We start from the raw sequence: 26217 nt of genomic DNA on the forward strand, positions 1-26217 counted from the left end.
CAGTACTGTATGCAATTCATCACACTTCACAATAGAAACCTACTGAAACGAAGGTACAGAACTGTATGCAATTCATCACGCTTCACAATAGAAACCTACTGAAACGAAGGTACAGAACTGTATGCAATTCATCACGCTTCACAATAGAAACCTACTGAAACGAAGGTACAGAACTGTATGCAATTCATCACGCTTCACAATAGAAACCTACTGAAACGAAGGTACAGAACTGTATGCAATTCATCACGCTTCACAATAGAAACCTACTGAAACGAAGGTACAGTACTGTATGCAATTCATCACGCTTCACAATAGAAACCTACTGAAACGAAGGTACAGTACTGTATGCAATTCATCACGCTTCACAATAGAAACCTACTGAAACGAAGGTACAGAACTGTATGCAATTCATCACACTTCACAATAGAAACCTACTGAAACGAAGGTACAGTACTGTATGCAATTCATCACACTTCACAATAGAAACCTACTGAAACGAAGGTACAGTACTGTATGCAATTCATCACGCTTCACAATAGAAACCTACTGAAACGAAGGTACAGAACTGTATGCAATTCATCACGCTTCACAATAGAAACCTACTGAAACGAAGGTACAGAACTGTATGCAATTCATCACGCTTCACAATAGAAACCTACTGAAACGAAGGTACAGTACTGTATGCAATTCATCACGCTTCACAATAGAAACCTACTGAAACGAAGGTACAGTACTGTATGCAATTCATCACGCTTCACAATAGAAACCTACTGAAACGAAGGTACAGTACTGTATGCAATTCATCACGCTTCACAATAGAAACCTACTGAAACGAAGGTACAGTACTGTATGCAATTCATCACGCTTCACAATAGAAACCTACTGAAACGAAGGTACAGTACTGTATGCAATTCATCACGCTTCACAATAGAAACCTACTGAAACGAAGGTACAGTACTGTATGCAATTCATCACGCTTCACAATAGAAACCTACTGAAACGAAGGTACAGAACTGTATGCAATTCATCACGCTTCACAACAGAAACCTACTGAAACGAAGGTACAGTACTGTATGCAATTCATCACGCTTCACAATAGAAACCTACTGAAACGAAGGTACAGTACTGTATGCAATTCATCACGCTTCACAATAGAAACCTACTGAAACGAAGGTACAGTACTGTATGCAATTCATCACACTTCACAATAGAAACCTACTGAAACGAAGGTACAGTACTGTATGCAATTCATCACGCTTCACAATAGAAACCTACTGAAACGAAGGTACAGAACTGTATGCAATTCATCACGCTTCACAATAGAAACCTACTGAAACGAAGGTACAGAACTGTATGCAATTCATCACGCTTCACAATAGAAACCTACTGAAACGAAGGTACAGTACTGTATGCAATTCATCACGCTTCACAATAGAAACCTACTGAAACGAAGGTACAGAACTGTATGCAATTCATCACGCTTCACAATAGAAACCTACTAAACGAAGGTACAGAACTGTATGCAATTCATCACGCTTCACAATGGAAACCTACTGAAACGAAGGTACAGAACTGTATGCAATTCATCACGCTTCACAATAGAAACCTACTGAAACGAAGGTACAGAACTGTATGCAATTCATCACGCTTCACAATAGAAACCTACTGAAACGAAGGTACAGTACTGTATGCAATTCATCACACTTCACAATAGAAACCTACCGAAACGAAGGTACAGAACTGTATGCAATTCATCACGCTTCACAATAGAAACCTACTAAACGAAGGTACAGAACTGTATGCAATTCATCACACTTCACAATAGAAACCTACTGAAACGAAGGTACAGTACTGTATGCAATTCATCACGCTTCACAATAGAAACCTACTGAAACGAAGGTACAGAACTGTATGCAATTCATCACGCTTCACAATAGAAACCTACTGAAACGAAGGTACAGAACTGTATGCAATTCATCACGCTTCACAATAGAAACCTACTGAAACGAAGGTACAGTACTGTATGCAATTCATCACACTTCACAATAGAAACCTACCGAAACGAAGGTACAGAACTGTATGCAATTCATCACGCTTCACAATAGAAACCTACTAAACGAAGGTACAGAACTGTATGCAATTCATCACACTTCACAATAGAAACCTACTGAAACGAAGGTACAGTACTGTATGCAATTCATCACGCTTCACAATAGAAACCTACTGAAACGAAGGTACAGTACTGTATGCAATTCATCACACTTCACAATAGAAACCTACTGAAACGAAGGTACAGTACTGTATGCAATTCATCACGCTTCACGATAGAAACCTACTGAAACGAAGGTACAGTACTGTATGCAATTCATCACGCTTCACAATAGAAACCTACTAAACGAAGGTACAGTACTGTATGCAATTCATCACACTTCACAATAGAAACCTACTGAAACGAAGGTACAGTACTGTATGCAATTCATCACGCTTCACGATAGAAACCTACTGAAACGAAGGTACAGTACTGTATGCAATTCATCACGCTTCACAATAGAAACCTACTGAAACGAAGGTACAGAACTGTATGCAATTCATCACGCTTCACAATAGAAACCTACTGAAACGAAGGTACAGTACTGTATGCAATTCATCACGCTTCACAATAGAAACCTACTGAAACGAAGGTACAGTACTGTATGCAATTCATCACACTTCACAATAGAAACCTACTGAAACGAAGGTACAGTACTGTATGCAATTCATCACGCTTCACAATAGAAACCTACTGAAACGAAGGTACAGTACTGTATGCAATTCATCACGCTTCACAATAGAAACCTACTGAAACGAAGGTACAGTACTGTATGCAATTCATCACGCTTCACAATAGAAACCTACTGAAACGAAGGTACAGAACTGTATGCAATTCATCACGCTTCACAATAGAAACCTACTGAAACGAAGGTACAGTACTGTATGCAATTCATCACGCTTCACAATAGAAGCCTACTGAAATGAAGGTACAGTACTGTATGCAATTTATCACGGCTGCAGCTCGAAATATTCTTTGAAGATCCAGCTATCAAACCCACTCATTCCCTCCTTTGCCATTTTCTAGCAAGTTGATATAAAAACATACTTGTTTGTGTGACATGTAAGATTTGACTTGCACTGTTGAAGTGCTTTCTGTTTTCCATGTTATGAATTAGCCATAGTCCTTTTTTTTCACATAGATTGTAATGCATTTCCACATTTTAGTTACCTGTCTGAAAAAGGTTACAAGTTACTGAAAAATGTAATCAGATTACACCATGCAGTGCTTTAACAGAAAGTAAATCAGAAAAGAAGGCTGTGTTAAAGAAATGGGCTTGTAACCAGGAGGTCCCCGGTTCAAATCCCACCTCAATCACTGACTCATTGTGTGACCCTGAGCAAGTCAATTAACCTCCTTGTGCTCCGTCTTTCGGGTGAGACGTAATTGTAAGTGACTCTGCAACTGATGCATAGTTCACACACCCTAGTCTCTGTAAGTCGCCTTGGGTAAAGGCGTCTGCTAAATAAACAAATAATAATAATAATTACAGTAATGCATTACTCCCTCACTCTGGTTACATGAAAGATAAATGTAATTGATAGTGTGTGATAATAACCAAAGTGATGGTATCTATTTATTTATTTTTACTTTTGATTGGGCTTATTCATAGTAACCGATTTGTTCTGACTTAACTGAGAAACTATTTCACATCAGAAAAGCTCAGACAGTTGGACACTTGAATTGGTGTCGGGTGTGTTCCTTTGCTTATTCTGCTGAACAGGTTTTTAATCTGAAAAGGCGTGTGCAGTTTAGTGGCCTCCTATCAGTTGCCATGGTGCAGGATACAGACATTTCACCCCCTGTCTAAACTTTGCCTGTAGCTCGGTCCTTCCAGTCCAAGAATTCTTTCTGAAGCCTTAGTCCGACATTAGCCAGAAGCAGTAGGGCAAATCAAACTGTGTGGTGTTTGAGTGTGGGTGTGCTATTTAAAGAAGCTGAGCTGCATGGATAAGTATTTGACAATGAGAATCATGTATCAATCAGAATGATTTGCTCTTTTCCACACACACAGACTGCACTGTTGTCTTTGACTGCTCCCTAGCCGGGTGCTGTTTGGAATGAGTTTGAGATTTACAATCAAGGCGACAGGGTCACATTATTTACTCCTTTGTGAAGGGAGGTGAAGCCACTTCCTTACTTTTTTAAAATTCAATTCACAGTTTGTTTTTTTTGTTTTTCATTAAGAATACCACACCAACGTGATGTAGTATCAAGTGTGAATATTCGGCACACCCCTGCTTGCTTATTCACACAGGATGCTCTGCACAGGCACTGCGTGGAAAAGGGCATCCATGTCTCCAGGACCAGGCAGGTAGAACACCAGCCCTCACAGAGCAGCTAGGAGAACAGTACATCAATGTATCATTGACAAAACCCACAATCTACTGGCTATCGTGCTGCCACACCCACCTGCTTCTAACATCGCGAGGATCTGTTACTTATCTGCTGTATTACTGTTCTATTTGAATAATTTTACTTTTCCTGGCCATTTCATATTGTGGGTACCCTGTAGCGTTGTAGAAGGCAGAGGAGGATTTTGATTAATACGGGAGACACTGTGTTCTATTTGTGTTCCGCCTTATAACAAGAATACAAGTGCTAGTTTAATGGCATTATGGGGCAAATGGTAGCCCTGCATTACCAGCCATTGTAACTGCCTTTGTGCTACCATTTGTCCCTTAGTACAGAACCATTGCATTGATAACCATCGACACTGAGGATAACTTGGAAAAGAAAACCATACACAGGATGGTTTAGCGCTAGATCTATATATATATATATATATAGTTGACTCAACAGGCATGCAAAACAAGGCTGCTCCAGTAGCTCAGGAGGCTATCTGTCCATGCCTGGTCTTTCTCAGAGCAGTTATTTGTCAGTGTTGACCGGCGTGGATGTGCTAGATTTAGCCACGCTGTTTTGCGTGATAGAGTTTTGAACAGCTTGCACAGATGAATGCATGTGGCAACTTATCTTTGACTATAGTGATACTTATTATTTCCAATAGGTGGCATTGCAACACATTTGTTTGTTTATTTTTTGTGAACTACATCTGTAACAAAATCCAAGCATATTATATACCAGGTATGAAGCAAGATGTGGAGATACTCATTTTTCTGTTTGTAACCTGTGATTTGTTTGTTGTTGTTAAAAATATATTTGCTAATTAGTAAGAGGGTGTTATGTATTGTAAGTTCTGTTTGAATGCACTCTAATCAGGCTCCTATGTTTAGATCGATATCCGTTTTATACTGTATAGCTTACCAAAGAAGGAATTGTTTTCACTTGATTAATCTGTTAGTCATTGCTTCCATACTGTCTCCTTCACAGTTGTACTCTGCATGCTTTTCAAACCTTTTTTGCATCCACGCGGGGTACTAAAGGTCTTGAGAAAGCTGTGTTTGAGAGCATATTGCCTAGATGTATTCATGTTTGTATACCATATGTATACTCGCTGTATGAACTACGTTTTCTGTAAATATTTTGTTCCTTGTGCTGGTAACAGGCGTAGTGTTTTTATTGTTTCATTGTTGTTTTATTGTATCTGCTACTTTCATTCCTGTCTGTTTCTGTTCTGTTCTGCAAAGCCCATGCAAGCAGCTCAGGTATCCTCCAGCTGCACTTTCATTTGAGTTTCATTGATTTCATGCAGGCTCTTAAGTATAAATATTCGAAGAATAAAGCCTCTAGTAAGCATTGGAACAAGCTCTATCCGTAATTTGCATTTACAACTGGATTTATAACTTTTTAAAAAAGCACTGTCTTCATTTTACAAGCACAGACAAGTATAGTAAAGCACTGAAATATCCTTTACAGCAAATGAGAAACATCCTTGCATACCACCATCAGAATTTATACTTTCGTGGATAATCTGTTAGCCCTACTACATGGACCATATGCATACACAACCTACCTAGATATAGTTAAGCATATTGAAGCATATGAAATGCATAGCGTGGTGAAAGTATAGTAAACCTATGTAAAAGTAAGCGTGTGTGTATATAAACTGTATCTCTGTATAGTGCTGTAGGTTCTTTGTTTTCTGCTGCTGTATTTCCTTTATATGAAACTTCTCTATTTTTATTGCAGGGAACGCAGGCTGCAAAACCAGATCCTGCCAAGCAGGTAAGCATCAGCTGCACTCTCCATACGGGTCTTCATGAGGATCAGAAAGAGTAAACACAACGACCTGAGCTAACTGGGAACTTCTATTAGTCCTGTTTCTGCATTGTTTTGAGTGCTTCATATGGACCCTCTCTAAGCAATGGTCTTGCATAAAAATATGTAATGTACAGGATGACATCTCTTAGACAGTAAGACACCCTACGACCGGCGTATTGGCTTCTAGTATATACAGAGGCCAGTTCAAAATCCCAAGACATTACCCGTTTACAGATACGTACAGGTATGCAGAGTAAGGCAGTGAAGTGCGGCAGGTAGCAACAGCGGGCCGTGTGGGAAGAAGATGTTGTGGTTTGATACCGTGCATCACAGAGGCGCAGTCTCGGTATGCCTGCCTCTGACTTAATCTGATTGAGGGTAAAAGAAAACTGGATATTTTCTCTGATTTCCTTGTGTGTTCTGCAGTCTGGTGTAATGCATGCATTCGTTCTCATTAACCCCATTCTTCTTTTGAATTTTGCACAGCCAGCAGCTTCCTCTGCCAGTGCACCAGCTGCTGTAAAGCCAAAAGAAACCGCGGTAAGGATATACGATCAACTTGCTTGTCAGTCTTTATCATCAGTCTGTTGGAATCATATCCCTAAATAAGGGTACATAAGGACCTTTGATTGTGTTTCATGTTCCCGTGTGTTGCTACAACTGTTTACATAAGGTGTGTGTGTGTGTGGTTTTATTTTATTTTTTTACATTTTGACCACTTTTTTAAACTTTTAAATTGCATTCCCTGCCTCAAGATGGCTTCAGATGTACCTGCATGGACCTCTCGGAACTACATTTCCCATCATCCTTCTGCTCACATATGTAACAGATGGATTTACCAGTGAACAGGAGGATGATGGGAAATGTAGTTCTGAGAGGTCCATGTAGGTACATGGGAAGCCATCTTGATGCAGGGAATGCAATTTAAAAGATTAAAAAAGTGGTCAAAAATAAAACCATACACACACCTTACGTAAACAGTTGTAGCAACACATGGGAACATGTAACACAATTTGTTTGTTTTTTTAAGTTTGGCAGGAAGGTACATTTCTCATGGTTGTGGAGACAGTGTTGTTTAACCTGCAGCCTGACATATTTGTGTTTGTCCTGGACCAAGCAAGAGCAGTAAACGGTTCTGAACCTGCAAATCTGTTGCAAAATGTTCCCGCTGTATCCATACCTGTAACACAGGAAACAGCAGTGAGCTCCTGTTCTCTTGATAAAATAACCTGATTCAGTCAGCGCCCATTGTCAGTAGGGCTTGAATTCAGGGACATGCATACTACCAGATCCTACGGCTTGGGTAACTGGCTGAGAACCAGAAGCTGAACTTGTTTTCTTACTCACTCAGTTCTTGCAGTATTAAAATTAAAACATAATGAGGATCCGGTTATCTAGATTTCACTCGAGCCCTTTATCGTCCAAAGTTTTCCATTCATTTTCTGATTTGACTGTAGTTTTGCTACCTGTGCCACATGAAATAGGACCCCATCTGAAACATGATACCCCCTTTGCCACTCACAGGGCTTTTTAAGTGGTTCCTGGTGGGATCCTAATACCTGCTGCATAGGGGATATGGTTATTTTTATTAGAGACTGGGAAGTTGGTCTAAGTGTTACAACAGGATAAATGGTCTTGCAGAAAAGGGGCTTATTCTTATGTAGGTACTGGTCCTGCTTCTAACAGACTCAAAAGAGTCAGCTGTCATTTCTGTCCCCTCAGAAGGTTTGTCATTTACTTACCCACAGTTGTCAGAGTTGCCAAGGGGACAAAATGACAGTTGCTAATTTCAGAAATTCAGATATTAAGATTTCAGAAGCAGCCCTTGTGGTTGAAAGGGGGCATAGTGATGCTCTAAGGGTAAACAATGGAGAATTCTACAAAACACACATCAGAGATTATGAAATATTCCAGAAATGTGTAGGATAGTGTGAAGTATCCCTTTAAGGTCGACACTGCTTCATTAAAGTACACCCTTGTAGGAGGTACAGCATCTCGTTTGATGCCAAAATCGATAAAAAAGCCCATCTTTTGAAGCTTTGAAGCAGCTCTGAGGAGCTGTCTGTCTTTCCCGACTAACCTGCCTCACACAGCCAGCTCAGATTTATTGGAGATATTGAATAGATCAAGCTTTGTGTTTGTGCAGGCCTCATTCTTTTCCCTTGGTGCTCAAGTGAATTTGACCAGTGCTACAAAAGATGTGTGCCTTAAACATCCCACAGGCCATTGTGGTACTGTGAGAAATGAGTGAACTTTAAAAAAAAACAAAACATGCAGCCTTTGTTGGCTTCGGTAAACAAACTGTATCCTTTAATGGCATTATTACTGTAGTCCTGGTGTTTCAAGAAGAATGTATTAAATTAATTAATTTATTTTTCCAAGTTTGTCAAAAGCATACAATAAGCTTTAGTACTCTTTTGCTGAGCAAAAGAATTAATCAGAAGATAAGGTACTGTCAATAGTACTGCAGTAGATTTGACTTGACATGGCAATTATTGTCCAGGCTTTATGGGTCGCGAATCACTTCTAAACACTGTGGTGTACCCAGATCATACTCCCTCCTGCAACAATGCTCATTTTCTGTTCCTACAATCTAGCACTCATAAATCAGAGTTGCTCGAGGGACCATGATCTGGATAAAGCTGCGATACGAACCACACAGGGTACAGCAAAGGCAAAGCAATGCGTTTCTTGTGAACAATGCAAGGTGTATACAAAATAATCGAGGGAACAAGTCACTTTAAACTAAACAGGTGCAGAGTTTGATCTAAGGAAAGCCATGGTATCCATCCCTATTCAGAATGTCCCTGCCCATCCTCCCGTACAGTACTGTATGTTGGCTATGCCAGCTCCGGCACAGTAAATGAACCCCCCACCCTCCTGTTTCTTGTAGCCCAAGGATCAGAAGCCCTCTCTGGGCACTGCTACAGCCACCACCGCTGCTGCTGCTGCTGCTGGCAAGGAAAGTGCTGAGGTAGGTAGCAGGGAATCGTCAAGTCTGCCCCTAGTCATCGTGGGGACCTGCAGAGGCTTCTGACAACTGCTTTGTCAGTCCAAAAAAATCTGGCTGATGACCTCACTCTCGCCATCAGACTGGCAGCAGTTTCTCTTGATTGCAAATAGAACTGGCTAATTTCTATAGCTAACCGACGGTCAAGGGTGTGAAGTTTACTTTTGGCATGGTGGTGTGGGCTGGTCTGTAATAGAGGCTTTAGTATGTTCCTGGTTTATTAATTTAGTTGGGTGTTTTTTATTTCTTCTCTACTGAGAAGAAGTCAAAAGCTGAGCAGGTAAAGGAATAGACTGTTACTGGTTAATTACACAAGTGGGATGAACTCGGTATGGGTCTTCATTATTTTCCTTGTTGTACTGCTATGCACCGTGGTGGCCTCACTATATCTCTCAGAATCATGTCTTACATCCAAGTACATCAGGTACCCCAGAGTGTAACCATTGCCCTGTCCCCCTGCAACTCTCTGCCACTCAATATTTGTTTTATGTGCTATTTCTCTAAATGAATCCTGTTGGTGTTTTTCCTCAGGGGTGATTTATCGGCCCCCTTCTTTCAGCATTTTCAGGAATAAGTAACTTTACAGAAAGACTAGGATATCTAATTAAATGTGTTTTATACTGAATAATAAATATGAATTATATCTGACTTCTCTTTTCTATACTAACAGAGCAGTCTGAAGTTTCAGTGTTTAGATTGTATAATAACCCCCCTAGAGGTCGTGATTGTGTTATAACTAATGCAGAATTAATGTCATTTTAAAACAAAGCTTTCTTTCAAATCTCTTCAGAAAAAAGACAAGGATGTGACAGGCGCTGTATCAGCCAGCTTAAAAAGCTCTCCAAAGCCTCCTGCTGACAAGAAAACCAAGGTTGAGGAGGTAAATGAAGGCTGCTGTATCTGTATTGAACACGGCTGAGCAGTGACGTAGTTTTGTGTGTGTGTGAAATGCAGCTCTCCTGTTCTGATTCTGTTCCTCTAATAAATCGGCAGAGTTCAGGGATGTCCTTGGATGCTTTGGATGCTCTTGGAGACACACTTGGTGTTGCAGAAGTGGAACCAGAAGCCCCCAAACCTCTTCCTAAAGATATCGTTCAGGTACTGGGTTAGGAGGAGTAACACCATTCAGAACACAGGGCAGTTAACATGGGAAGGGTTTGTTTCTTTTAAAAACCAGACTCATTATTATTATTGTTATTGATTTACAGATACTTAAATGAGAGTTAAAGGGCTCTAATAACATTCCTTGAATCCTTTGAGGCATGTCGCTTTCCTGTGTCCTGTGTCCTGGTAGGATGACTGCATCTACACTGAATATCGTTGAAACCACTGGCAGTTTACATAAATACATTTTTAAGACCGTACACATTGCATACATAGAAATGAATCAGTAGTACCTTGATACATTTTCACAAATCAAAGTGAAACCTATTGTCTTGTGCTTTGTTGTGTTGCAGGAAAACTTAACTGCTGAGAAATATAAGGGGAGAGTCGGGGAGAGAGAAGACTCGCTTCCACCTAACTATAGATTTGGTGGTACTGTAAGTACAGGTTTAAGTAAACTCTACTTTTAATGCCAGAGAATGTGGATGATGCCATGTTAACTGCTTGTGTTGTGTTCTCCATAGAATAAAGACACACCCATACCCAAAGCAAAGGAGGAAGACAAGGTAGGGGTTTATTATGATGATTATGATTATGATTATGATTATGATTATTATTATTATTATTATTATTATTATTATTATTATTATTAGTTTTATTATTATTATTATTATTAGTTTTATTTTTATTTTCTATTCAACACATTTGTTACATAGTGTTACTGTCTTGTTCCACTTGCATGAAACTGTATGCTGTGTTTTCTCGGCAGACCCCAATGGATGACATGGCTGCTCTTGATGCTCTATCAGGAGATTTTGTCTCCCCTGCCACCAGCCTCAATGTCCACTCTGCACCGGCCCCTTCTGCAGCAACACCAAAGCCACAGCAGGTAGGCACAGCTCTTTCTGGATTGCTGTCACTTCCTGCTGTTTGTCTGATATATTTGGTACAGCAGGTCATGCTGTGTAAACCAGCCTGTCAGTAAACCAACCAGCCTTCTTCGCTAAGGCAGGAAGAAGATGCCATCCACTCACACTGCATAAATCCTTAAAGCTGTCGATCACTCGCTCCAAATTGATGGGAATGTCCCGCTCTGTGTCTAGCATGGCTAATCCAGAAAGGTGTTTCTGTCCGGTAGTTTTCAAGACGACGAAGACAGGAAAGTTCCTTTCACACGATGCAGTGCTCACAGGTACCATAAGGAAGAGTCGAAAGAGGCTATCCATGTTACTCAAGCTGTTCCCAAGGTTTTGCTCCTTAAACTCCAGTCGGGATTCAAAGTTATCCATCTTACTTTCTTTCTTTTCAAGCATTTTACTGAATACAGGCAGCTTTGTTATCATTTCCTCCTTACGCATGCCATAGTTTTCGCAAATCAAATCCAAGTGAGACTCCGTGATGCTTTTAGAAGATGTTGTCAGGATGCGGTTTAGCGCAGTCAGTACTTCCAGATCGTTCTCCATAAATGTTTCTTGAACTCGCCACATCAGAAGGCAAGGGAACACAAAGTGAAAGTGAGTAATCGATGCCATTATACCATTCGCTTGAGCGCCCCGTCGAGCATCATTTTCAGAAATGTCAGCCAAAGCAGTGTCATATCGTTCTGAATTAAAATACTGCTCCTGTTGAAAATATAGAACTGTACCAACAAAACCAACTACAGTACATCTACATGGAAACCTGCTTATTTTAAAACACAGTCCTTTCATTGATGTATTTTTGACATTTGTATCTTTTTTGTTTTTCCCTGAAAAATGGTCAAGGTTTGGAATGGGCCAAAATGAAATAGTCAGATATGTGTGTCACTCTCTTAACTATCACTGAAGTCAAAATGTTATTATTGAGATCAATTTGTTTCAATGTTATTGCTGTAATTTTGTCAGTGGTACTGTTGCCAAGCTGGTGTTTCTTTGCTAGTTGTCTCAGGGGGTCTCTTTTAGCAGAGCTGGGGTCTCTGGGATGCATTGTGCTGGTAGGAGTGTGGGTCAGCCTGGCTCCAATGGACCCAGAATTTGTCTGCTCTTTTTTCAGTGGGTAGCAGTATGGGGAAGCGACCTTGTTCAGCCCGACACGCATGGTCCGGGGAGTTTCTACGTATATGTAAAATGTTTTTACAAAATTCTAAATGGAAAGTTTCAATTGGATTTCTATCCCATGTTTTGTAATTACATTTTGAAAGTGGGCCCCATATTTCACTGCCATAAAGAAGGATTGGTTGGATAACACTATCACAGATTTTTAGCCAGATCTTTATTGGGGGGGTTACATTTGTAAAGTGTTTTCTTTATGTTATAGTAGGCTCTGTGTGCTTTTTCCCTCAATGCGTTTATAGCCACATTGAAGCTCCCTGACGCGCTGATGGTCAGACCCAGGTAAACGTAGCTAGTGGTGTGTTCCAGGGTGGTGCTTCCCAGAGTGAAGCGGTTGCTGTTTCCCTGTGGTCTGGCTTTCATCTGGAAGACCATAACTCTGGCTTTGTCCAGATTTACTGTCAGTGGCCAGGTCTGACAGTACTGCTCTAGCAGTGACAGGCTCTGCTGCAGACCCTGCTCTGTGGGGGACAGCAGGACCAGGTCTGCGTAGAGCAGGAATTGGATTTCTGTGTCATGTAGAGTGAGGCCAGGGACTGCATACTGCTCCAACACTGTAACCAACTTGTTAATATAGATATTGAACAGTGTTGGGCTCCTATGAACCAAAAATGTTATTGATAACGTAGGTCCACTTTCATTTTATTACCTTAAGTGATTGGAACATGAAAGCCTGTTTGTTATCAACGTGTTCTCTCTGACAAAGCACAGGGTCCCCTTTTAAATTGGCAATTTTAAAGTGCACCAAATGGCATTTGGGCAGCAGTGTGGAGTAGTGGTTAGGGCTCAGGACTCTTGACTGGAGGGTTGTGGGTTTAATCCCAGGTGGGGGACACTGCTGCTGTACCCTTGAGCAAGGTACTTTACCTAGATTGCTCCAGTAAAAATCCAACTGTATAAATGGGTAATTGTATGTAAAAATAATGTGATATCTTGTAACAATTATAAGTCGCTCTGGATAAGGGTGTCTGCTAAGAAATAAATAATAATAATAACTTTAAAGCTTTCCCCTACGAACCGTCTTCCTGCTCCAGTACTTAATATTAAACCCAATTGTCTTTTACTAAGTTGGCAGGGTTATAAAATATCACTAGTCTTATGTCTGGGACTGTCATGCCAGATCTGAGGCTGTTTTACAAGAGTCTGCTTCAGAGACATTGTTCATGTGTCTTTCAGCATTTTCAGCACTGCAGTTTCAGTGTTTAGATTGTGTAATAACCTCCCTGGAGGTCGTGATTGTGTTATAACTGATGCAGAATTAATGTCATTTTAAAACAAAGCTTTCTTTCAAATCTCTTCAGAAAAAAGACAAGGATGTGACCGGCACTGTATCAGCCAGCTTAAAAAGCTCTCCAAAGCCTCCTGCTGACAAAGCCAAGGTTGAGGAGGTAAATGAAGGCTGCTGTATCTGTATTGAACACGGCTGAGCAGTGACGCAGTTTTGTGTGTGTGTGAAATGCAACTCTCCTGTTCTGATTCTGTTCCTCTAATAAATCGGCAGAGTTCAGGGATGTCCTTGGATGCTTTGGATGCTCTTGGAGACACACTTGGTGTTGCAGAAGTGGAACCAGAAGCCCCCAAACCTCTTCCTAAAGATATCGTTCAGGTACTGGGTTAGGAGGAGTAACACCATTCAGAACACAGGGCAGTTAACATGGGAAGGGTTTGTTTCTTTTAAAAACCAGACTCATTATTATTATTATTGTTATTGATTTACAGATACTTAAATGAGAGTTAAAGGGCTCTAATAACATTCCTTGAATCCTTTGAGGCATGTCGCTTTCCTGTGTCCTGTGTCCTGGTAGGATGACTGCATCTACACTGAATATCGTTGAAACCACTGGCAGTTTACATAAATACATTTTTAAGACCGTACACATTGCATACATAGAAATGAATCAGTAGTACCTTGATACATTTTCACAAATCAAAGTGAAACCTATTGTCTTGTGCTTTGTTGTGTTGCAGGAAAACTTAACTGCTGAGAAATATAAGGGGAGAGTTGGGGAGAGAGAAGACTCGCTTCCACCTAACTATAGATTTGGTGGTACTGTAAGTACAGGTTTAAGTAAACTCTACTTTTAATGCCAGAGAATGTGGATGATGCCATGTTAACTGCTTGTGTTGTGTTCTCCATAGAATAAAGACACACCCATACCCAAAGCAAAGGAGGAAGACAAGGTAGGGGTTATTATTATTATTATTATTATTATTATTAGTTTTATTATTATTATTATTATTAGTTTTATTTTTATTTTCTATTCAACACATTTGTTACATAGTGTTACTGTCTTGTTCCACTTGCATGAAACTGTATGCTGTGTTTTCTCTGCAGACACCAATGGATGACATGGCTGCTCTTGATGCTCTATCAGGAGATTTTGTCTCCCCTGCCACCAGTCTCAATGTCCACTCTGCACCGGCCCCTTCTGCAGCAACACCAAAGCCACAGCAGGTAGGCACAGCTCTTTCTGGATTGCTGCCACTTCCTGCTGTTTGTCTGGTATATTTGGTACAGCAGGTCATGCTGTGTAAACCAGCCTGCCATGTGGTTTTCTTTAATTTTACAATGAATTCCAAGTGTAGAAGTTGCAGGTATCTCTGTCATCTTCCTGATTGCACTGAATGACATACAAACACAATACTAAAAAATATAGTATTCAATATCTAGTGTTATATGAATGTTTTGTCATTTTATACAAATCACTAATGTGTCCGCATACCACGTAACCCCAAGAGGAAATAAACATTTTAGTGTTTAAAGTCAATTCCGAAGTCCTAAAACAAAAAGAAAATAACAATATGCTGAAGAAACACAGTGTAATCTAATAGAAATGTGATCCTTTGTGATGCAAACATGTAATATATCTGGGTAAGATTTTAAACCATCATTACCAAGAAAAAAGTAAATAAAAAGTATATTCGCTGTATTTTTTAATTAATGTTTTAAACAATATTATCGTCATTTGATATATTTAAACAATTTTAGCTATTCAGAGCCTACGACCACAAGTGTTAGTAAGAATTGCACCTATGTAACATTTTCAGTGATTTTTTTTTTTTTTTTTTTTTTTTAATTGTGAGGATCTCTCTGTATTTAATTTAATTGCATAGCAACCTAGTATAAACAGTAAGCACACATGCATTACATCATCAAAAAGGCATAGGAACCAGTTTTGTAATTGCACAGCTGTGTGCACGTTTTTCAAGCAAGAAGTAAGTGGATATATGGCTTATTAACAAAAGATGACAATGGAGCTTCTATTAGGGCGACAGAACTCATCCGTGGCATGTTAAGCAATAATGGAAAGAAACATTGTGCACCGTGTTCTATTTATAAAAGCACGAGGACTCCGGCACAGCTAGAGGTCAACAACAACTTTATTAACAACAGTAACTTAACAAAGTAACAAGCCATGTCTAGCAATAAACGTTATTGCTAGTGCAATGCCTTATGTGACATCTCCCCCTTTTTTATGTATTTATTTATTTTTTTAAATATCTAAATTCCTAGATTCTCAAGTGTTTACTTTTATACAAATAATGAGCTTGTCTGCATTGGGACTAGAGGTTGCAAGCACTTAGTCCACAGTGGGGATTGGTCTTCACCATCATATCCTTTGCTTCAGGAACGAGTTGAAGTAAACCATTTTAAACAATGTTCTTTTCTGGATATCTCGCTGGTGTTCTTATTATCCTTCCACTTCGTGTAGACTGCATGGGAGAATGCATCTCTCTGGAAACCGTTGCTTTCTTGAAAGCTGTTTCTGCTGCAACAGCTAGTGGTATCTGTTGCAGCATTAACAGCACTACCGTTTCCTTTTCAGACACCAATGGACAATACCTCAGCTCTGGACGCCCTGGCAGGAGATTTTGTCTGCCCTGACGTCAGCCCCAAAGTGCACTCTGCACCCGCGCCCACATCTGAAACCTGCGCTGCAGGAAAGCCACCGAATGCTTCACGGCAGGTAGGTACATCGGTTACTGGAACGCCCTGCCGCTTGTGTGACGTATCTGGTACGTAATGCTTTCTGTCTTCAGTTATTCTGCTGTGGTTTGTTTATAGGCAATACCTCTTTTGTCTGCCATGTCGGTGTGCATTGTCATCCAGGTGGCTATGCCAAGCACACTGAAGTATTATTTTATTTAGCATCTCCTTCTGAGGGAGCAGCAGGAGGTAAATACAAGTCACATTCATTCAGACGTGTTATACATAGACTAGAATCACCCGTGTCACAAGCTTTCTCGCCATAACACTTTTTGGTTTGCATTTAGTAACCCTCTGTCGTTTGTATCCTAAAGCACTGTTCTGCCTTGTTTTCTTCAGGAGTCCAGAGGCACCACTGCTGCTCTGGATGCCCTTTCAGACACCTTGCTGCCAGACGAGCTCCCACCCGCACCCAAACCAGTCCCTGCGTCCGCTGTCGTCAAGGTAACAACAGCAAGCGTTTCACAAGTGTGCTACAGATGAGAGACACCCATTTTATACTAGAGCATTTAAAGTTGAACACCCTTATACATGAATTATCTTCTAATAAAAAACTATTTTATCAATCGCATGGTTTAAAATATTTACAGTATAATTAGGGCTTCTGTTTTTTGGTGATTTATTTTTAACTATTTTCAGGTTCTATGTAAATCCTTGTTTTTTATGAAATAAATGTTTTCAGTTACTTTTAGTTTTTTCTGTCACAATATGTATAGTAACTTGACAGTACTTGCACACTTCAAATGTATCTTCTTTCCTTTGCTGTCTTACACAATGAAGTCCTTATGGTCACGGGTACATTCTTGTGGGGGTTTGGTGTGTTTAGGCATTTTCTTTACATTTCACCACAATTTGCAATTCTGTTTTAAATTCCACAAGCGTGTACAAACTCCCTAAAAAATCCTCCGCTTTTCTTGTAATCTCATTTTAAATCTCGCAAGCATGTTACAATCCTCCAATCGAAATGTAGGAAGTTGGAGCAGGTTGGAGATAGCTCATTGCGCCAGCAACATTACATTCTAGCGCCAGAAGACATTTATTTATTTATTTATTTATTTATTTATTTATTTATTTATTTATTTATTTTTATGTTTTTTGTATTCCGTAGCAACCATAGAGGATGATAGTTTTCATTGGGTCTGGACTAGTCACATGACCTACCCACTTGTACACCAAAAACTCATTGAAGGGGGGGCTTCGTGAGAGCAGGGTTTGATAATTTAGCACCAGTAGGCTCTCCTAGTGCTAAACTTTCAAAACAGTTTAGCAGTAATTTTCAAAATGATGTGCACCCCAGTTATAACAAATAAAGACAAGCACACATTTCTCGTGTTTTTAGTAGCGATTGCAACCAGATGTGTTGCACACTTAGAAACTGATATTAAAATTAAAATAAAAAAACAATCAGACTTGAAATCAGTGTTCCATATGTAAGGACAAAAAGTAATACAGCCTTGTATGAGACAGGCAAAGAAGTGAAATAAGCAACTCTTTGATATATGTAGGGATTGGAGAATTAAGAAGATTGATGACGAAGATGAGTATTTTTTTTTAGGAAGCCAAGGTTACCGAGGAAAGACTGGAGAGACTGGGAGACCGGGATGATACTCTCCCTCCGGAATACAGATTCCTGGTTGATAAGGTAACTGCTTTTCAAACCTCCTCTTCTGTGTTCTCCTTGTGTGTGTCTCTAAAGGCACTGGAGTGTATCACATAAAGGTACAGGGCTTCCACTGGTGTTAACAGCCTCACCACGTAGGTCCAGACTTCAAATATATTTTAAGAACAACAACGATGTATTTAGCATTTTTAAGACCTCTCTATCCTTATAGCAGCTTTTAAAAAGTATCAAAGCATGAAACTATGGTAAGTGGTGCTGACTCTGCTTACAAGGCCACAAGCCCCTTTGTTTGCCTGCTGCACAAAACCCTCTGGTACCTATTTGCTTGAGCTGCCTGTTTGTTTTGTCTAATGGTCTAGATACCAGGAAACACCATTAGTGTTGCAGTTTGTTGGGCGGAGTCAGGTGGGGGTACATTCATAATTTAGAATCTACAGTAGTACCTTGGAAACTAATACCTAGCGATCCTGTTTCTTCTTATTGTAGGACAAGGATAAGAACGGAGTTAAACCAGAAGAGAAGCCAAAGGTAAGTGGAGGCAATATCCAGCAATGGTTTTACTAGAAGACAAATATGTCAGTTGTAGGGATACAGAGTGCGAATCTGCAGCAATGTCTAGAAATCCTGCTGTACTATAAATATAACTATTAATAGCAATACTAAATTAAACTAGTTCATACGTTTTGAATTGAAGTCTTTCTCAGTGTGATTTGTTTCTTTTAGTATATATCTGTGTTGATTGTATGTTTTCCAGTTCTGGATACAAAATGTATTCTAAATCCTAAAAAGCAACACACATATTAGGTATTTTGTAGTGGTTGTTCAATAATAATAAAAGCTGTATTTTGAGTAGCATTATTAATGGAATGTACTGCTCAATTAGATGTGAAAAACAGTCATTAGATATGCAATAGGGAAATGTAATCATGTGAATGACAAAATATCAGTATTATTCTACAACGTAATAACCAATATGTATGTCTTAAATATCACTGGGGCACGGAAGTAAATAATCTCAACATACATATGAAATGTGATGAGCATAAAATTGCAATGGCATTCCAGTGTTTGATATACACAACCCCAGTAGCATACAGTATGTAGTGATAGAATAATGTATGCCATGCAAAATAAAGCAGTACAGATATTTCAAAGCGAAAGATACTGAGAATGCATTGATCTATGTCTGTATTCTAGAAAACAATGGGAGACAGTGCAGCGTTAGACGCTCTGGCAGGAGATTTTGACTCCCCTGCAGCCGCCCCTACTGTCCAGTGCAAAGCTGCTCCTACTGTCCAGTGCAAAGCCGCTCCCACTGTCCAGTGCACAGCTGCCCCCACTGTCAAGTCCAGTGCAGCCCCCACTGTCCAGTCCAGTGCAGCCAAGTCTCAGCCAGTCTCACGGCAGGTAGGCACCTCATTGGCATGTCTTCACCTGACAGGGCTTCTTTAATACTGCATGGACAGAGAGAGAGGCTGGTGTTCGCTCCAGTTTTCTTTGAGCGCTCCACTCCACACTGTTTGTCTTTATTCTTCCTTTCATTGATTGTAAAACTGAACTGGGTAAAATAAAAAATGTAAACTTGTTTCAAAACTTAAAAACTCAGTGTTATATTAAAGGTTTTCTTCTAATATTCTTAAATGTTTAATATACTATTGTTTGTGTTGTGAACCGATTCTCTGTTGATGCTTCTGCTTAGATTGTTACTCAGCATGCTTACATTTTACAGAAAGAAAAAAAAAATGCTTCTGAAAAGCTGTATAATGCCCTGCTTGTTGAAGCTGGGTTGTGCCCTGCTTGTTAAAGCTGGGTTGTGCCCTGCTTGTTAAAGCTGGATTGTGCCCTGCTTGTTAAAGCTGTGTTGTGCCCTGCTTGTTTTCCTCAGGAGTCCAGAGGCACCACTGCTGCTCTGGATGCCCTTTCAGACACCTTGCTGCCAGACGAGCTCCCACCCGCACCCAAACCAGTCCCTGCGTCTGCTGTCGTCAAGGTAACAACAGCATCATTCTGACAGGATTGTATTATGAGCCTCGGTTTCACCTTTAACATATCATAAATCAACACGTCCGTCAGTGTTCAGTTTTCAAAAGTGGTTGTTAATGAGTTCATGATTTTTTGCTAAATCACATGTCAAATTCCATTGCTGTTTATTTCTTTATTAGATTTTTTTAATTTCTTTAAGCTTTGATTCTCAATAAACAATTCAAATACCATTAAAATGCAGGTAAACAATTAATTTGAGTAACATGGAGGTACTGGGCCCTATTACCAAAACCGTAAGTACTGCTTTAAGGAATGTATTTAAACAGTGCTTTGTAAAATGAAAATAAACTGACAAACCCTCTGTAAAACAGCTGAAAAGGGTTTTGTCAACTGATTTAATTTACCAAAATGGGCTTTGTAAATGTTAACAGAACATTCCTTAAAACAGTCCTTAAAGTTTTGGTAATGTGGCCCACAGTTCTGTGAATTGGGCCCATTGTATTTATTTAATGCCAACAGTGATTCTCCCTTTTCTCTAGGATAAAATGACAGATAAACACCAGCCAAAGCTGGGAGAGGATGAGAACACAATCCCTGAGGAATACAGATTTAAAGATGACAAGGTTGGTACTCTGTCTCAATGAGAGTGACTCAGAGGTTTAGTGTGACAATTACAAGATTCATTTTACGTTGAAGGCAATGTAGGGGCTGAATGTGTTAATCCAGTCAGCCTGTGAAATGGCCTCACCCATTTGTGTGTGTGGATTGACACCTGCCAACAGCCCAGAATGGAGCTCAACTCTCTGGGGAGTAAAATGAAGAACAAATACCTTAACTGAGCTTTCTGCATTAGAAGTACAAATAAAAGATCTGTCTAACAATAATAATACAAATAAATATTAAAAAGCAAGGTTAAGCAAAACCAGTTCCTTGTACTGTATATGCCATGTTGTCTAGTTTTTTTTTTTTTTTTTTTTTTATTAAGTATTTATTGTCTTGTTGTTTGTCCCTTCAATATCAGTATAGTGTATCGATGAACCCTGCTGTAAAGTTCTACAGAAGGTGTGTGTTTAATCCATGGCTATTCTTTCAGTAGCTGCCCTGGTTCTGTAGACCTGTCACTGTGTGATCTATCAATTCTTAATCCCTTTCATAGATAGCTAGATAGATAATGAAAGGGTGGTTTTGCAGGGGAGACACAGCTGCAGACGGACAGTCTCTCGAGCTGCACAGCTTGTCTGTTATTGTTAACACATTGCACTTTGAGACAGCACCTCTAATGTAACAGCTCTTGTAACATTTCTTGACCAGCTACAACACAAACTGCTCCTGCAATTCCGAATTCCTCCCAAGAAACCTCACAAAAAAAAAAACACCTTATACTTTTAGGCAAAACTATGCATAAGGCGCTATCTAAAAAATACATCCCAAAGCATTGTTACAGTTTAAACAGCTTCTATTTTACTAAGTGAGGTTTTTGACATTGTTGGTGTATTTCTTCTGTTTTAAGATGTAATCAGGACATTTGTCTTGCAGGGAAAGGGAGGGAAAGATGCAAGCAAGCAAGTGGTAAAACCTAAAGATCAAGCACAGGTAAGAAGAAAAGAAGAGAACAGCATTGAAACCCTGCTGGCAAGCCAGTGTTAAACAGTGACAGTATGGCAATAGAGCTGGTTTATACAAGGTAGCCATACAAGCTCAGTATATGAATATGATGATATCCCAATATTATTATTATTATTATTATTATTATTATTATTATTATTATTATTATTATTATTTAGTCATTTAGCAGACGCTTTTATCCAAAGCGACTTACAGAGACTTGGGGGTGAACTATGCATCACAACTGTTGCTGCAGAGTCACGTACAATAGGGCCTTGGTTTTACACACAGTGAGTCAGTGGCTGAGCTGGGATTGAACCAGGAACATCTGGTAACAAGTCCCTTTTAATGCTCACCTGGAAATAGAGCAGATTCTGTTACTTTTGAATCATTGTATAGAAAGGCAGTTGTCACAATCACAGTATAGAAAATAATTGACCTAGTTCTATATCTGACTGAAATGTCTTCTTGTAACTAATTGAAGTGATCCCTGAGCGTCTCACCTACTAAAGGCAGTGGCGTGTGTTGTGCCGGGCGAGACATACAGTCTGGGGAGTGCCGGGCGAGACATGCAGTCCGGGGAGATCAGGGCGAGACATGCAGTCCGGGGAGATCAGGGCGAGACATACAGTCCGGGGAGATCAGGGCGAGACATGCAGTCCGGGGAGTGCGGGGCGAGACATACAGTCCGGGGAGATCGGGGCGAGACATACAGTCCGGGGAGATCAGGGCGAGACATGCAGTGCGGGGAGATCAGGGCGAGACATAGTCTGGGGAGATCAGGGCGAGACATACAGTCTGGGGAGTGCAGGGCGAGACGTACTGTCTGGGCAGTGCCGGGCAAGACATACAGTCCGGGGAGATCAGGGCAAGACATGCAGTCCGGGGAGTGCGGGGCGAGACATACAGTCCGGGGAGATCAGGGCGAGACATACAGTCCGGGGAGATCAGGGCGAGACATGCAGTGCGGGGCGAGACATACAGTCTGGGGAGTGCAGGGCGAGACGTACAGTCCAGGGAGATCGGGGCGAGACATGCAGTGCGGGGCGAGACATACAGTCTGGGGAGTGCAGGGCGAGACGTACAGTCTGGGGAGTGCCGGGCGAGACCTACAGTCCGGGGAGTGCAGGGTCGCGTTCTGGCTGGTGAAGCTGCTGATCTTCGCAGGAAGCGTTTCATTGGTTCTGGCTCTCTTGTGTGTTAGGGAGGCAAAATTGACAGAGGCTGTCGCCTCATCGCTCTACAAGTGTCCAGTGAGCACAAGTGGACATCTGCAGGGCTGGCCCTTTCCCCCAGGGACTAGTAGCTCCATCTGCTGTTGAGCTCCTGTGTGTAGAGGGCATTGTCTTGCCAGTGGGATCGGAGGACACGCACCGACGCTCTGTTCTCCTGAGCCATCGGGAATTTCTGCAGTGAGGGAGCATGGGTGGGTGATGAGACAGTCAATTGCCAACCTGTGGAATTCAGTCTTGCCCTTCTGTCCTCCAGATTGATAAAGAAAAAGGAGATGCCCTTGATGCCTTATCTATGGGATTTACATCAGACTCTCCGCCTCAGAAAAAGGTAGGAATACGTTCATGTGCATTTATATGTTGGAAACAGCGTTTAACTCGCTGGCATCTTTAAACCCTGATCGTTCGTTTGAGTCCTGGTGAGTCTGCTGAGGTGTAACAGTTCATTGTTGTGTTGAATTTAATAGGCTGAAGACAAGAAAGGGGTCCCCAGCTCTACTCCAGCAGCAGCAAAACCTAAGACACAGAGCACAGACCCAAGTCAACCCCCCAAGGTACCTGAACAACACTGACGTATTGTACTCCATGCCAGGCATTGAGGGCTGTATCCAGTACAGCATTTGAACACCAGTAATGCACTGTACAGGCAAACCTGCTTCACACCACTCCTGTTAATGTCACCAGCCGCATATTATCACCACATTGAAACATCTGGAATATAATGGGAGTCAATGGGGGGGAAATCTCCTGATAATCTCACTTGGGTTATGGTCACACTCTGATTAACATCATTCAAGTTTATTAGACATACAACTGATCTCCACCCCAGCTCATATCACCTTGGAGGTTAAAGCACATGGTTAGCATGTCGGTAAGTAAGTTGCAGTGCAGTGTTGGCACAGAAAATGTCACTGCAGTGTGTATCGTTCCAGCTTTCTTGTGTTTTGAATTATTACAATGTGTTGCACATGTAGAGTATTGTAGATTACATATTGAATAAAGTTTATTCATGCACATTTAATTAATGCAGTGCTTTGTGCTAAATTTCAAGTTGCAAAGAAAGACGCATTTGTTGTACAATTCTTTTTTTTTTATGTTCTTGAGGAACTCCTTTCCCAGCATGCTAAAGGTGTGTTTTTTTTTGTTTTTTTTTACTGTTGGTGATGCACATTCACTCTACAGTGGGAGCAATAACACCAGTCAACTGACTCGGATGCAAAATAACCAAATAAGATCTACCAAACGCGAGAGGACTCGTGTTATACTTCCGGCTGTGAATAATCAGCCACGCCCAGGGATCCAACATTTGACCTCTCAATTGTTGTTGTTGTTGCCTAACTGGAAGTGCGAGTTCCTGCTCAAACAGTAATTACTCTCTGTAGGAGTCGCAATGCATGCGATCAGCCTTAATCTATTACAGATCCCAATACAAAACAGATGGGTTCAAACTTGAATTCCCAAGTTTTAGCACAGGAGCTTGTTTACTGAGTATTTTTTTTTTTTTTTTTAAATAGGAATGCTTTCAGTGCCTGTGCTCTGTTCATTTTAACCAAGTGTATTTATTTCTCCAAAACAGAAGAAAATTATGCTATTGTATATTGTGTATTCGTAAAGCACTGCCTTTCAAACTCTCCGTTCAAACATGAACGCAATGTGTGTGCTTGTAGCCCCACCTAGTGGCTGCTTTAAAACACCTTGAAACACATCTCGCTGCAAGGCTCTCTCAACAGCTCTCATTCGCTTCTTATTCTTACTCTCATGACCTGTCTTGTGACAGGAACTTGACTCTTGTGCTCCTGATGTATCTGTTTATTTATTACTTTCAAGAACATTGTTCAGCAACAGAGAACAGTGTTTCCGTCCTGCTTTGTGTGCTGTCGTATGCATTGCAGCGTGTGGTTCTTTAGGCTAACCATACCTTGTTTTAAGAAGTAGGGTGTGATTGAACAATCTTACTGTTGCCTGCACACTGCAATGTGTGCCTGTGATGGTAAAAAGTGGCATCTTGGCAGATTTCCCTCTTTGATTCCTAGCTATTGAGTGCACCGTTGGGAATTTGAGTTGTGTAAGTACACGTCAGCACATAGAAGCTTTGCTATACATGCACGCCAGCTAGAAGTTCTATAGGAGCCGTTCAGTGTGAATGCAGTAGCAGTGATCTGTACTAACTGAGCAGCTATTAATGACTGCGCTGCAGGGTTAACTCCTAGTGAAGTCTGCAGTCTCCTGGCACACCTACAGATGGTTTTGCTTCAGTAGATTCTGCAAATTTGCTTACAGCAGGCTTGGCAGAAGATCAAGAGCTGCAGTGTTATTGTCTGAGTGGACAGACTTGCTTTTATTAAAATGAGCTTGGAGTTGACATTTTGGATAAGGAAGTGCTTTTTCTATATTTTATTTATGTATTTATTTATAAATTATATTTAACTGACATGAAAAGCAAGAGTTTTATGTCACAGAGATTGTCGGCACAATATGACAGTATCTGAGACTCTATTTTATATTCCCAACAGGCAAAACAGCAGCTGGCAGAGACAACAACTGATCCCAAGAAAACAAGTAAAAGCTAAACCCTGAGAGGTAAGTGATCTGCTGGAAGTATTCCCCAGCCTGGTGATCTTTACACTGGCTCGCTAAACCCTGAGAGGTAAGTGATCTGCTGGAAGTATTCCCCAGCCTGGTGCTCTTTACACTGGCTCACTAAACCCTGAGAGGTAAGTGATCGGCTGGAAGTATTCCCCAGCCTGGTGCTCTTTACACTGGCTCACTAAACCCTGAGAGGTAAGTGATCGGCTGGAAGTATTCCCCAGCCTGGTGCTCTTTACACTGGCTCACTAAACCCTGAGAGGTAAGTGATCTGCTGGAAGTATTCCCCAGCCTGGTGCTCTTTACACTGGCTCACTAAACCCTGAGAGGTAAGTGATCTGCTGGAAGTATTCCCCAGCCTGGTGCTCTTTACACTGGCTCACTAAACCCTGAGAGGTAAGTGATCTGCTGGAAGTATTCCCCAGCCTGGTGCTCTTTACACTGGCTCACTAAACCCTGAGAGGTAAGTGATCTGCTGGAAGTATTCCCCAGCCTGGTGCTCTTTACACTGGCTCACTAAACCCTGAGAGGTAAGTGATCTGCTGGAAGTATTCCCCAGCCTGGCACTCTTTACACTGGCTCATAGCGACCCCTGTAGGGCCCAGGGTTATTGACTTTATTATTTATTATAATGAATTGGACAAAGCTACTTTTTATAATTATTCAAATTACAGTTTGTTGATTTAAAGAAAGATTACCCTGAACAGATGATTGCAGTCATTACATGATTCCATTAAAATCATGT

At 40.8% G+C, this 26217-nt stretch overlaps 1 protein-coding gene across 5 annotated transcripts in view; it reads left to right on the top strand.

The window, feature by feature from the left end:
* The window catches only part of LOC117404024 (calpastatin-like), a 68156-nt gene that overhangs the window by 40151 nt on the left and 1788 nt on the right, over window positions 1-26217 (top strand). For 2 of the 5 annotated variants that reach the window (XM_058989401.1, XM_058989238.1), the window contains exons 5-28: window positions 6182-6217; window positions 6740-6793; window positions 9147-9227; window positions 10054-10143; window positions 10257-10361; window positions 10721-10804; window positions 10892-10933; window positions 11137-11256; window positions 13759-13845; window positions 13959-14063; window positions 14426-14509; window positions 14597-14638; window positions 14793-14912; window positions 16285-16425; window positions 16785-16889; window positions 18001-18087; window positions 18553-18594; window positions 19264-19473; window positions 19952-20056; window positions 20589-20672; window positions 21586-21642; window positions 23143-23217; window positions 23354-23440; window positions 25400-25466. In XM_058989401.1, the coding sequence (XP_058845384.1) occupies window positions 6182-6217; window positions 6740-6793; window positions 9147-9227; window positions 10054-10143; window positions 10257-10361; window positions 10721-10804; window positions 10892-10933; window positions 11137-11256; window positions 13759-13845; window positions 13959-14063; window positions 14426-14509; window positions 14597-14638; window positions 14793-14912; window positions 16285-16425; window positions 16785-16889; window positions 18001-18087; window positions 18553-18594; window positions 19264-19473; window positions 19952-20056; window positions 20589-20672; window positions 21586-21642; window positions 23143-23217; window positions 23354-23440; window positions 25400-25456 (2100 nt within the window). In that variant the 3' untranslated portion in view covers window positions 25457-25466. The remainder of the gene's footprint in view (window positions 1-6181; window positions 6218-6739; window positions 6794-9146; window positions 9228-10053; window positions 10144-10256; window positions 10362-10720; window positions 10805-10891; window positions 10934-11136; window positions 11257-13758; window positions 13846-13958; window positions 14064-14425; window positions 14510-14596; window positions 14639-14792; window positions 14913-16284; window positions 16426-16784; window positions 16890-18000; window positions 18088-18552; window positions 18595-19263; window positions 19474-19951; window positions 20057-20588; window positions 20673-21585; window positions 21643-23142; window positions 23218-23353; window positions 23441-25399; window positions 25467-26217) is intronic. The other 3 variants (XM_058989354.1, XM_058989297.1, XM_058989444.1) reach the window with 3 other exon arrangements.

This window comes from Acipenser ruthenus, chromosome 1 (genome assembly GCF_902713425.1).
Source record: "Acipenser ruthenus chromosome 1, fAciRut3.2 maternal haplotype, whole genome shotgun sequence".
Lineage (NCBI taxonomy): Eukaryota > Metazoa > Chordata > Actinopteri > Acipenseriformes > Acipenseridae > Acipenser > Acipenser ruthenus.